We start from the raw sequence: 14,008 nt of genomic DNA on the forward strand, positions 1-14,008 counted from the left end.
AGTTGGTGGACGAAAGTGGCCAACGCCCCCGCGGGATATTTATTATTTTTATTTTGATTCGCACAACCTCCCCCCCTCTGGAACAACAGCAGAGGTGATTCCACCACAGCCACACATGCTGAATTACTAGTAGTACTTACTAACTGTACTAATGTACACTGAATACTAGTAGTAGTACGCCTGAGATGCACGTTGGGAGGAGGGTATGGTAGTACTTAATACTGTAGTGTGTGCGCATGTGTGTGTGTGTGATAGCTAAGAGGGGAAGGGTGAGGAGCGTCCGCCAAGCCCATCCAAATTGCAATTCTCAGCGTAACCTGAACACACATTTACCTACTAGTTGGTACCAGGTGAATGTTGAAACCTCTGGTTCATTCCCTGGCAGGTTGTAAGCACTCGGCACATGCGAATAGTCTACACACGTCTCGTTAGGTACTTAGAAATCGCCCTGTTCATGCACCGATTCAATAAGTTGCAACATCAGACCACCTGGGTACATGTAAGCCACAACTTAGAGGTACATGTAGTACTACGTAGGGCTCATGCCAAGATTCCGAGAATGTGAAAGGACTATGCCCACAGGAGTAAGTATATGAGAGTGTGCAAGGGTGCAGAAGGGTGCAGCTAAGCTAAACATGCTACGATTCCAGAGGACCCATGTGTGATCACACTGATTTACTGATACCAATACGTTGTCCCATATTGATAAGTAGAACGCTCATCTGGCTTCCCAGGCTAGTGGAGAGGGGCGAAGGATCGCGTATCGATGAGCAAAGTGACTGGCTTGCCCCGTCAAACGAACTAACCCCTAGACCATCGGTGGCAGTAGGAAGGGTGACTGAAACCCACAGGCAGATCGAAAAGCTAGCCAGTCGGAAAAGTTGGCCGTGAGCTTCAACATGTCGTGGTAGCCGGGTCCCTGAGCCGGAGGAGCAATCACGGCTGCCCCAGTCCTATCTCAGCCACCAAGCGCAGTAAGCTCCGCGAAAATGGGGGAAAGTCACCTTTTGGCAAGTCAAGCGGGAGCTCCTACCACCGCATTCTGCCTGAGATGACAGTCGGATCGATAGTACCTTCACCCTGGAGAGCCAAGACGACTTCGTTGACTCTGAGTGCACAAGATAAACGATGGATCTTTCAGAAGTGGGTAAACTGTGAGGCTGGAAAGGAAGCATGACCTGCTGGCTTCGGAGAAGTTAGGTTGTAATGAGATCAGGCCTAGGAGAACCACTGGACTGTAGATTGAAGAATCTGAGAACAAAGCATGGGTGCATGACGACACCTGATTTGGAAAACCAATAAGGAACTGCCAGGGCGGCGGGATAGATAGGTAAAAGGATCAGACCATGTTGAGGTAGGCGAAGCAAATGTTGCGGACGATCGATGAAATCGCCGGAACCCAACCACTGGTTCCTAAGAACCTCTTAAGTCGATCTGGCAGCAGGTAGCACAGATCCATTGACCGATCTGGTAAAGAGAACCGAAAAATGAATACACAATGAGGTAGCTGCCCTACCCACAAGGAGATACCGGCATTAGCAAGGGTGGTCTGTCAGAAGAGATACGGGATGGAAGCACACATTCGATCCTGCTGATGCAACGCTTAGAAAAACTAGACTTCAACCGGCAACGGTATTCCTCATCCGGAACATTGGTAGGCAGCCGCGTGTGACGTCCGAAGCATCCTACCAATCCTTCGTGGTATGCAATTTACCATAATCGTAGACATCGTGGTCTGAGGTAACGCTGACAAGGGAGGAGCGCTTGAGAAACACTTGATGTCATGAATGTCAATGCCCGGCGAGGTACAGGAAGCATGAGACTAGAAGCCCAATGGTACGACAGACGCACCAACACCAGGAATAGGAGCACGCAAAGTGGTTGCGTTTGCGGAAGCCTCCCCCGGTGGCAGGGACAGCAGTAGCCCGGTTGCTGGCAGCGCGAGTGTCATCTGTATAAACCCTTTGCTAGGACGAGCGCCGGTGGATGGCTAAATATGACCTGCCGCGTGAGCCGCCTCTCGATATGGGAATATGAATGGACCTGAAAAGTGTACCAAGATCTTGACAGACCGCATGACGTCGCGAAACCGTGGCTGAAGATTGGGTTTGTTGCAAAGCATATTCGAGTCGGACAATTCCATGAATTCGGTGGGTCCGAGAACCTAGTCTTCAAGTGGGTCGAGCAGCCTTCTTCACGACTCCGATTCTGGATATCACCCAGATACCAATCCTATGTGAGGTCGGTTGTGGATCCTCGGACGATCATAGACGAAAACATCTGAACCGTCAAGCAAGATGCATGATCTGCTCACGGGATTCACACGTTGTGTGCAGGAGGTTGTACAACCGTGGTTCAGTTGCCACCGCCCAACCAAAAATCGCGGTAGCCGAAAGAAATAGAAAGTAGACCGCTATAGGTGGATTAGCCTCAAGGCAAATCCATGCGCAGCGCACACCTTGCCCATCACATTATCAACTGCAGAACAATTTCTGTGGGACATCGACTACTTATGAGCTCCCATTCTCGCGTATACGAACGAGGAGATTGCGCACAAAAGTAGAAAGCGGTAGTTCTTGGGTTGAGGCATTTGTCTTGGACCATGTCTGTAAATGGAAGGTAGCTCACCTCTCTGCGTGAAAGTCAATTGTGCGTCTTTTCTGCGAACACGTGGGACAAGCCAATCTGTCGACCTAACCGGCCAAGCTAGTAATGACACATCAAGATAGCTTACAACCTCTGTACAGACCGCTATATGACAGGACGCAAGCCATAGGACTAAAATCAAAGTGACATGAGCCTCAGCTGTTGTATCACAGACATTAAGTATAAACCCGGCAGCTGTCAGATCCGTTGAGCGCAGGGGTGCTCAATCTAAGCCTCGGCTGCAGTGCTGGCGTGACAGAATAAAATATTAGAACTAACATCGAGAACAAGGATGATCTTCTCTAGTAGACTGTGGTGGACGGTGACGGAAATAGTAGTAGAGAAGAGACCCAAGAGTGTAGAGGTAAAAGAATGCGAAATCCTGAATAAGCCATGACAACAACACTCTGAACTAATCGAAAGAAGGAACACCCATACAACAGCCGCTTGGCTCGATTAACACTGCCCCACACGAAGAGATCAGTCAGCTCTGAGCCCCTGCTCCGTTCGAGTTTGCCGAGTCGCAACCCCCACGGCTGAGGCTTTCTTTGGTGTTCCCTGTCCGCGACGCTCTCTGGGAGACTGGTTTCTCGGTTCGTGAGTTGGATTTTACAGATTTCGCAGTCGGCTTGGCCGCCGTAAGAGTGTTGGGTACGCAGGTTGGACAAGAGTATTTGCTCCAACCTTTCCCATTACACTGAGAACATATTGGGCCTCTAACGGAGATGCCAATATATCAGTAGAGGTCGGAAGAAGAACGCATGGGGCGCTTGGCGATATTTGGATCGCAATGAATATAGAAAACCCGAACATACCTCGGTGGGTTGCCGGCGCATGCTCGACATGCTCCAAAGATGGTTCCATCAACACACCCATGGCGACAGATCGAGGTCATGATATGCGCTAAAAGTAGGATAAGTGGTGTGAGGTCAAAATGTTAAGTATGTTCCAAGTGCCAGGCTTTTATCTCTGGCATGAAGAGGGTATGACACAAATATATGTCTCGAAGAGGTGATTGAGACATATTCTGGGAACACGAGGCAATTTCGCGTAAACCCCAACCTGCCGTTGACATTGGTGACCGACCTGTACCACACTTGGAGCGCAATCTCAGCAACAGCTGACAATGCTGACTTCCAAAGTCTATCTTGAACGGCACTAGTAGGTTGTACAGCAGCAGACGTAGGCTTACCACCAGAGGGGAACACGTACCAGGTCCGAGAGACATCAGCGGGATAAATGAGGTTCTGCCCATCAATCTAAGCCGGTAGGACAGATTTCGATGAGCAGAACTGCAACCGGCGCTTTACCTAGCGTCGTATTAGCAAGAGCTGCCAACGAGCTCACAATGTTTCGTAGAGGGAGTAGGTGGATCCATGAACTTTCGGCTACGTGATTGGAAAGGAACGGTGGCTTAATCGCACAAGCCAGTATCAGAGGCTGATACAAGACACGTGGCAACATAGGAAAAGGTGGACTCGCGACTGTGCGAAGGCAGCCGACAATGTGCCAGTTGACGGTCCCGCTACACCTTAGCGCCAACTGCCAGAGCTCAGTGCCATGGAGCAAGCGGTACAGGGCTGAAAGGTGGTCCAATAAGTAAAGACCGACGGCCTCCGAAATATGTGCGCAACGGACCCTTGCAGCAAATCAACCGATGCCACCAGCAAGATCGTTGCTACCCTCGTACGTGATGGTACATTTCAACTTCGTTGTTGATCATCGGAGCTTGTTATCTTGAATGCAATGATGACGATCACCAATGGGACACTTTTGTCTGTCAGAGCCAGAATGGTAAGTGGGTTTCTCGGAGTGAATACAAACACCGTGGGCATAGTCCTCAACTAGAGTGCAATCTCATAGGCGACAGGCAGATAAGCAGACGAGGTCGACATCAGCCACTGCTCTGCCAGCTCTGCTGAAATGCCTACCGTGCAGTACCAACCGGAATGTCTTGCGGGGCTCATTACTGAATGAACTGCCGTAGCCGAAGAATTTAGGTTTCCCCCCTGATGTTCTCAACAATAAGATCTAGCACGGGAGATCTGAATTGCATTAGAGCATTGAGCAGAGATCTCATAGGAAAGCGTCGGCCCGTGAAAGACCGGAAGGTTCAGTTGAGAGGACCACTGTCGAAGTATTATCCAGGTGTACTGCACGAACCATGACTTCAAGCTCGAAAAATGTTCTATGAGAGGCACCAAACCCAGTAGGCGCCTCTGCATGGGCCGAAGAGCTACTTGAAACCCTCTTCAGACCCATACATACAGAAACGCAACATCATGTCGAGAACACCGCAGTTGGATGGGGTCCTATTGGCTTAAGACCCGTATGTAAAGAGACGAACCATCGGGCACGCACGCAGGAATGTGTGCACTCCACTGTACGTTAATCATTTTTGCAGGTATGGTCAGTGCCAATCTCATAGCAAGGCCAATAAGGCTATTGTCGACGTCAAGGCAGAAGTGGACTGAAAATCCGGCCATGAAACCTTACACTGCACCTGGGCGAATCGGAAAGCTCCCAAGAACAGTGCAGAGTACAAGATACGGCTGGGGCCGATATGGAAATGTATGTCGTACAGCAGCATGCAGGAAGAGACAGCAGATATTCCAGCCTTGGTGATAAGGTCCTGACTTTTAGAGAAGCAACTCAGACCTAGAAGGCAGTTGACAACCTGTACCACATCGCTTAGCCTAGCACACCAAGGCTCCAAGATGAAGATCGAGAACAAGGATAGGAGCTCTAGTGAACCATTGCAGCGCCTCAGATGCAGTGCAATGGCTTGGTGCAAGTTACTTGATTGAGTCGAGTATGGAGTGTCAGAAGTTGCAAAAGAGCAATAGGAGCTAATCTATCGCTTGTGAAATACTAGTAGAGCTAATGCAAACGCACGTGACTCACAGTGACATGCTGTCTCGTGCCTTTAAATTGACTTGGCTCTCCATGAAGAGGAACGTATCCCGTGGGCGGTAACAAGAGCTTCATGCATTCAGCCTCAGAAGCTTCTGTTAGACGACCGGAAAGGAGTAAGGGTCACAAAACAATGTGTGTCAGGATTGGGACATACTAAGCGCCTGCACCAACCCGACGTGATTGTACGGTGGTATTGTGGTTCTTCAAGCCACACCAACTAGCTGTCAGTGTCTTCGCTATAATGCTCGGGTGATATGGCAATTCGATTTACGGCAAAGGTGTGGCGCTCAGGCTGCTTGTGTCTCTCTTTGTCTTCGCTGAGACAAGTACATCTCACGCATCACAAAGGAGCCCCTCAACTCCTAACAGATAGATGCATTGTACGCCGCCTTGTAAGTATCAGATACTACTAGTAGCGCTTGACGATCATGGGTCACAAGACAGCATTACTTGGAACCTGCCATGCAGGCCAAAGTATCTGTCCGCCAAGCCATTATCTTGTTACTTCAAGTTCTATGGTACTCGTCTGTATCATGAATTGTGGTATCTCCCGGCCCAACCCACTTCTGAGGCAGCTTTCAAGTGGGCATTAGACATTATATTATACATCTAATACACCATTATCTGCACTATCAAGAAGATAGTTATAATGTTGTTCTTATGGAATTCTTCAGGAGATACTTACATCTTTGGCAGAATGATTTCCAGCACTGGCATGCAACATACTACATAATACGTAGTACCTTATTAGTGCATTACCGACATCACTTTTGCTTGTAACCACCACAGTGCTACGTAATGTTACTAAAAGGGTGGTGCCCATGCCCAAATACAGTACCCCCGCACCGCTCAAATTATCGGCATTGCAAAATTCACCCACTGCCAGTGGTCCATGAGTCTGTAATTGGACTCGCGAGCAACAAGAGTTCTTGTCCACAGGTAGCCAAGGCGATCCACTAGGTTGTCAACCGACTCCTCGCCGAATTGCATGTATACCTACACCTATTCCGAGAATTCACTACGGGATAGCTTTTACCCCAGATTCCATGCCGCACCTACTTGGGTTGCCTCTGGAGAAAAGGCCATGTACTAGGCCATCCTACAACCTATCATTGTACATATTGACTCGGTAACGTTGTTACGTACTCATTTAAAGGTGGAGGTTTCTGCGTCCCCAGCTCTCGGCAAGTGAACAGAAGGTGATCGAGAAGCCAGAATACTCGCAGATCTGTTCGGCAGAAGAAGCCCAACCCCACCGCCACCCAATTGAGGAGGGTCTGACGTTACTGATAGAGTATGCAAGGACTTTGTATACAAAGGGGGCATGGAACCCCTCTCGAATGTTTTTGGTAGCGCATCCACATTGAAGCTGCTTGGTATTCTTCCCAGTAAGACATCCTCCGCCTCAATTGACTTCACTACATCGATCAAAGAGCTCAAAGAAGATGGAGAGCCGCTGTAGGTCATCTGTCGTGGACATCGCTCGTCCAGATGACGGTGTGCTCCGCATCAATGATGAGGCCATTCGTCGGATGAGTGTCGCCAACCCTGACATTCGCAACATCAATCAAGAAGCAAGGAATGCAACAGAGAACGAGCAGAATATGACTCCCCGTCAAGATTTGAAACTCTATCCGAAGGCTGTCTTGTTCTCTATCATCTTCTCTACTGCAGTCGTCATGGAAGGTTATGACCTTTCAGTGATGAACAGTTTCTATGCGTTTACTCCCTTCAAGAACTTCTACGGAGACCAACCTGATCCAGAGGAAGGTGGTATGCTGGTATCAGCTAAATGGCAGACAGGAATCAGCAATGGTGTTCAGGTATGTGCGGTTACTGCTGTTATAACGCTAAATATTCCGCAGGTGGGATCTATCTTTGGGCTTTACTTGAACGGTATCATATCCGAGGCGATAGGCTACAAGAAGACAAAGTTCGGCTCACTGGTCCTCATGATCGCCTTCGTTTTTATTCCTTTCTTTGCTCAGAATCTTCCGACACTGCTTGCAGGAGGAATCTTACAGGGCATGCCATGGGCGTCTTTCAAACCTCGACAACTACTTACGCGGCGGAAATATGCCCGGTCGCTTTACGGGCAGCTCTTACCACCTACGTCAACTTGTGTTGGGTTATGGGCCAGCTTATCGCCTCCGGCGTCCTGCGCGGCTTTCTTAATCGTACCGATCAGTGGGCATATCGCATTCCCCTCGTGATTCAATGGGTATAGCCTGTTCCTATCCTGATCGGAACAATCTTCGCTCCCGAGAGCCCATGGTGGCTTACCCGTAAGGGAAGGTATGAAGATGCTAAAAAGTCTCTTCTTGCCTTGACCTTGAGGAAGTCAGACACGCCATTCAACCCGGACGAGCAAGTTTCCATGATGAAAGCCACCACAAAGCTCGAAAAGGCACTGAGCAAGAGCGCCAGCTATCTTCAATGCTTCCGAGGCACTGATGCTCGACGTACAGAGATTGCTTCAGTCGCCTGGGTCATTCAAGCCTTTTGTGGATCCGCTTTCATGGGATACTCGACACAATTATACGAACGTGCAGGACTTACCAATGAAAATTCTTTCAACATGTCTCTAGGACAATACGCAATGGGCGCTGTTGGGACGATGGGCTCCTAGTGGTTGATGACCTTTTGCGGCCGCCGGACACTCTACGTTATCTGGCTGGGAATCATGACGGGGCTTCTCTTGATCATTGGCTTTTCCGGCATTGCGCCGGAAAGCAATTTGAGCGCCAGCTGGGCTATCGGGTCGATGCTCTTGGTTTATACCTCTTTCTACGAAATTACGGTCGGACCGGTATGCTATTCGCTCGTTTTAGAAATCCCGTCCACTCGGGTCAAGATCAAAACTGTGGTGCTGGCCCGCAATTTCTACAACATGGCGAGTATCATCAATAACGCCTTGATGCCGCAGATAATTGGAGTCAATGCCTGGAACTAGGTGCCAAGACTGGATTCTTCTGGGCGGGCCTATGTGCTCTTCTGTTCACTTTGGTCTTCCCGAGCCAACAGGTCGTACATACGGAGAGCTCGACCTCCTATTTGAGCACAGAGTTTCTGCAAGGAAGTTCAAATCCACCCCTGTTGATCAATTTGCTGGGAAAATACCGATATCGTCCAGCCTGGCTCTGATTCTGATTCGCAGACAGAGAAGGTGTTGTTTTCTCATATCAACGGTTAGATCTGTTGAGGATGTTTTGGTATGCGTGTCGAAATGTTGATTATGCGATATCCGTTATGCAGCTTCGGACTTGATAGTCAATCGAGATATAGGTACTACAGAGTTCTTGATAAACTAGCAAGAATTGTGTAAACTTCGTTGTCCAGGTGTGCAATGCTCGGTTAATACTACGTTATTCTCAAATCGGCGAATTTCGTGGGAGTAAGAACTCCTATTGATGGACCTGGAGAAGCTGTCCCTAGGGTTGAGCGCCGCCCCGGCCCGCGTCTACGTAGTACCGGGCTCGAGGATGGTCCGGAGGTCTACGCAATAGGGTTTACCGTTATCTAGAGTTTGGCCCGATGCCCCTTGATTTGCGCTGTATGATGCAAACTTGTGCGATACGAAACCACCTATTATCATTATTATTATTATTATCCCAAACCACTTCTACGGTAGAATGGAGAGGCAGATGGTGCAGCCTCTGGTGCATTCGCCAATCAACGCACAGAATTCTGTGGTACTTGCAGTCAGGCTGATGGGACGCCTTGCGCGTCATTGAAACTGCTGCCTTGCCTTTTCTTTGAAATCAAAATCTTCTCCTTCATCATGCTGCTCTGCTTCGCTACTCTAGAGACGACACCTCGCAATTTTCTCAGTTCTGAAACGGTCTCCTCGATCCGAATGAAAGCGCACGCGACATCTCTCAGCATTGGGCGCAGTCGTCAATGGAAGCATCTGGCTCGGCGCTCGACTCGAGCAGAAATCTGCTTCGAGCATCATATTCGATAGTTGTAACACCTCGCTAGATGGCTCCCAACTTTGACGCTTGTGGAGAGCTATACAAAAATGCCTCATCTCTCACACCCAATCCGTACATCCAGTTTGCCTACAATGGCTCCATCCGAGGAGTGCTCCGAGAGGGCGATCGCCCTGCTCTAATCACATTCGAAGGATGTCTGGCTCTGTGTGGGCAAGGCTTTCAGCCTTACAAATGGATTGAGGCTTCTAGTACTATCACAACATGGGTCTTGCCAGTTATTGGAGGCCTTCTGCTACAGGCTCCATTCGAAAGCAACAGGTTCTGGAAAACTTTCTTCGCCCTGGTTCGATGGATGGGCAGCCCGATGAGTAGCCTTAGTTACATCTTATGGAATATCAAGGTTACGGGCAAATGCGCGTTAATGGTGGATATGGCAGTTCCCTATGACCACGTGCCTGAAGACCAAGATTCGGAATTCTCTCAGATGAGAGATGCCTTTTACATATTGGCGGTCATGAACCAATACGAAATCAAGTCCCGTATGCCTGAGATCGCTGCTGAGAAGCTTCTCCGCGTAGCTCTTTTCAGCAACAGCTTGAAGTTGACTTCGGACGAGGACAATGTTCAAAATCTACCGAGGCTGCGCAAAGTGTTAGCCCATGACCTCCGTCGTGGTCGGAGAAGGGGCACAGTTCCAGTCTTTTTGGCGATCCTCTGGTTTATACTTAGTTTAGCAATATCGATAGAATCCGCGTTTGGTGACCTCGGAGTGAATGCGACTGCACACAATCTTGGATTAGGATTGATGCTTTCATGGATCCCAGTTTTCATCATCGGCAGCATAATTGACCGCAATCCGATGAGCTCGGACGACACCTGCCTTCGTCTGAATAAACTGCTTGATAGGGTTCGGTTGGCTCTCCTCGACACCAATCTTCGGGATACCTACACAAGAGACACTGGACGGACATCAGATGATTTTCAGTGGACTCGGGACCTCAACGATCACGCGTATTTTTCTGAGTCTTTCTTCTCAGAGTTTGCCGGTCAAGGCCGCTGCCGCTGGCACTACGGCGTTGCCCACCCAATTCTCGCAGGCATAGAAAAGGCCTATGTGGCAGACTACGGACGAGATTGGATGCGCGACTCGGAAACCGCTCGAAATACCATGGTTGTCGGACCCGAAGAGCTCACTGGACTGAGATGGTTCGATTGGCGGGAGATATGGCAGATACTTTCTGCTATTGCAATTGTGGTCGGAACAATCACAGGAGCTATGGTCATTTCATACTGGACCCCAACCGTCGGACTTGGGTGCAGATCTGGCGGGTATCTGATATTCATTATCATTTCCTTTGCCTCGCTTTTCATCGAGATGCTGGTTTGGTGGCTCACACCGACACGATCAGGAGAAGTGTCGGGGTGGCTCCAAAAAGCAGCCATAGGTGACCCCCTGGTGAGATTCGGAAGCAGACTTGAACGGCAGTTGTCTAGATCGCAAAGCTACTCGTGGCAGACGTCGCTTGGAGAGAAGATCCAAAATTGGATGAGTGACTGGGAAGTCCTTCAGTTTCGATCCAAACTTGAGATTCTGGTCTTGAAACCCTTGGATATCTTCAACACTAGTTGGCTGATATACATCGTCCTTGCACAGACCTTTGGCTGGTACAGAACCTGCTCTTGTATGACCAGTACTTGGGCGGCTGGTGGTGGATACCTCGATTTCGAAAGCATTGTATCCTACAAAGCTCATGGCATCTCGCTATACTGGGGTTCGGGCACAGCACTTTCTCTTATATGTCTAACCGCTGGTCTCCTGTTCATCATTGCTGAGTGGTGTGCCCAAAGCCATCTGAGCACCATGGACTATGAAGCAGCGAGTCGAGGCTTATTAAGGACTAGGTGGTGGAAGTACCATACAGTTTGGCTGCGAAGGCTGCCCAATGTTATTATCGACAGTGCTGTTGTTGTAAGCTTGGCCCTGATTAGATTGTGCAGCAGGGGGAAGAGGCCTATACACGGAAGACGCAGTCTGATCTGGTCATCCCAAATCAAACACCGTCGGCCCAATCCCCTTGTTGTTATACACACCGTTCCCATGTCGGACACAAGGGATGAAGAGAATAACCTCCTACTTGCTAGAACCAGGTCACACCTTGATGAGATCTCTCTGAATAGTATCAGCACCCCGACTCCTAGTCATCAAAGAACCTTTCCCCTCGGATCAGACACAGAGCTCCAATCATATTTTGAATATAGGCCGACCACAACTTTCGGAAGAGCGGGTACTTGAGCAGCGGGCAGCTGCAGCAACGGAAAAGAGCAATGCTGTCTGGATTTGGAGGATCTGGTAGTTTCAATACTACGGGTCCTCTGTACTAGGTCCGACTATCATGAACAAACTTCGTGCAGCAGTATGGGCACGCGCTGTCAACATTTAAGGTGCCACAGCTTTACAATTACGGTCTCATCGTCTTTATTGATCTGGACGCATAAGGGTCAGCATACAGTTTCCACATGTGCCTGGCCTCAAAATCACTTTCAGTCACAATGCTACGCCTATAGTGTTTGACAGTAGTAAGCGGGACTTAGAAGGACCCTGTGCATTCATACTACGATTACCAGAATGTTTTTCCAAACTACAAAGGCGGTTTTCCATCTATGAGGATCTTCTTGCAAGAGTCTTCGCGTTATCCAACAAGAACAATCATCTGACGATAGATATCTGTTAAGCACTGGTCTAGATACCAAGGTATTGCACTCATTGTCTTTCAATGCTCAGCAGATCACTTAATATATTTAGGCCAGACTAGGTGTTTGACCCTCACCGCGTCTATCGTCATCCTAGTCAGCAACTGCATGACGAAGGACTGTTTGCAGCATCAACACGTCGATCACCAGGGGACCGTCTCTTCATGTGGCCAGCAAGCTTACAACCAGTCATTATGCTTCCAGGTGCCTGTGGTGAAAAATTCCCCGAGGCATACTCAGCGAGCTTCACGCCGCCACCTCTATTCCATCCATCGACTGCCGCACGCTGCTATCCAAGGGTCATATCATAGAACGTCTTGTTCGGCCTGGTGTAAGCATAAACCAACGACCTGCTTCAGCAGCACCCTGTTGTGGCGGTTCGAGCCATCTCGAGAGCATCTAACGAAAATCGACTCAGGGTCAGAAGCACATCCACCACTGCGGCAGCAATACCAACCCCAGCCCCTCTTCTCCCACCCAAAGGAGGATGGGTATTGCAGGAACGAGCTCGGATCCGATCCATTGTTATGCCGCGGTTAGGGCGGTGGAGGCGTGGCGGTGGGAACAGATAACTCATGAAGATGCTAGGATGCCGGAGGACGATTATGATGATGAGCTTGAAGGGTTTCTTCGCGGACAATCAGGAGTTTGTGGTGAACGATGAAGAAGAAGACGAAGAAAAGGTTGATGATTGGGTTGGAAATGAGGTTGGTGAGGATACTTGGCGCGTTGTGATTGGGAGTGATGGGGTTTTGCCGGCGGCTTCTTCTTCTTCTTCTTCTACCCGTTTTTGGATGTCTAGGAAATCACAACAGGCTCGAGTTGATCTGCTGATGGGTGAAGCTGACGATGGTCCTACCTCTCCGTCTCGTTGAAGCGGATGGGTGTCGGGAGGTCCAAGACTTCTTCTGGTTGAAGGCGGATATCTCATAATCGCTAATGATTACCGGGTGACTAGGTTACTTCCTTGGGTGATGCTAGGTGGGTAGGGTGGGTGACGTTGATGGAAATTGATATAATGATGGTGCTAATGTCTGACCTCACAAGTATGCAGAGTAGTTCAGATAAACCACGGCTCTGCTCTGGCTTGATGCCAAATAGATGACGCACTTGGCCAGGTTTGGACATACTTACTTCTGGGTGTGTATACATGATCTCTGATGCGAACTCCTGCCCTGGCATCATATGCTGGCTAACCTGACTACTCCCGTCTTCTTGTGAGAGTTCACACGGTGCTTCCATGGCCCTTGGCACATATGCTAGAGAATGAGAAGTCCAACTCATCAAGCATTAAGGTCAAGGACCCTCTATGATGGCCTTTGCACGTCAGGCAGAAAGAATGAAGTTAGTTCTTAGCGTATAGGAGCATCAGCTTCGTGACGGGAACACCCTAAGGATCGACTTGATTTGATTTGACTTGTTTGTCAAATGGAGTCAAGTGATTTTCATCTTATAAAAAGAGTCCGCCAAGACCTTTTCTCTTCATCAAAATCAACCCTGAATACTATTTCAAGCCAAGGACTTTGCTGCCAAGACTTCCATTTGACTACTAACGTGGGATGTCAGCTTTTGCAACAGGTTTTATACTCTTTAGCGTAGTAGCTAGGCTTTTTATATATTAGGTATAATCCTTTTTTGTATTACTTTATCTATTGGGCCCCAAATTATGTTTATATCAGCTACTAAATGATCCTCATCCTTATAGGTACTTAAAGTGCTTCTTACAAGGTGTAATCTTATCTTATAGGCCCTTATTATCC

At 48.8% G+C, this 14,008-nt stretch overlaps 2 protein-coding genes across 2 annotated transcripts; both read left to right on the forward strand.

Moving 5' to 3' along the window:
• Nucleotides 1-7,007: 7,007 nt before the first annotated feature.
• Nucleotides 7,008-8,191, forward strand: EPUS_07438 (uncharacterized protein; the record flags this gene model as incomplete). Its single annotated transcript, XM_007804778.1, has 3 exons — nt 7,008-7,385; nt 7,428-7,739; nt 7,790-8,191. 3 exons carry the CDS (start codon nt 7,008-7,010, stop codon nt 8,189-8,191), a joined length of 1,092 nt encoding a protein of 363 aa, XP_007802969.1.
• A 1,352-nt stretch (nt 8,192-9,543) lies between these two features.
• On the forward strand, nt 9,544-12,912 carry EPUS_07439 (uncharacterized protein; the record flags this gene model as incomplete). Its single annotated transcript, XM_007804779.1, has 2 exons — nt 9,544-11,466; nt 12,667-12,912. 2 exons carry the CDS (start codon nt 9,544-9,546, stop codon nt 12,910-12,912), a joined length of 2,169 nt encoding a protein of 722 aa, XP_007802970.1.
• Nucleotides 12,913-14,008: the final 1,096 nt, after the last annotated feature.

This window comes from Endocarpon pusillum (assembly GCF_000464535.1).
Source record: "Endocarpon pusillum Z07020 unplaced genomic scaffold scaffold3580, whole genome shotgun sequence".
In the NCBI taxonomy this organism is placed as follows: Eukaryota; Fungi; Ascomycota; class Eurotiomycetes; order Verrucariales; family Verrucariaceae; genus Endocarpon; species Endocarpon pusillum.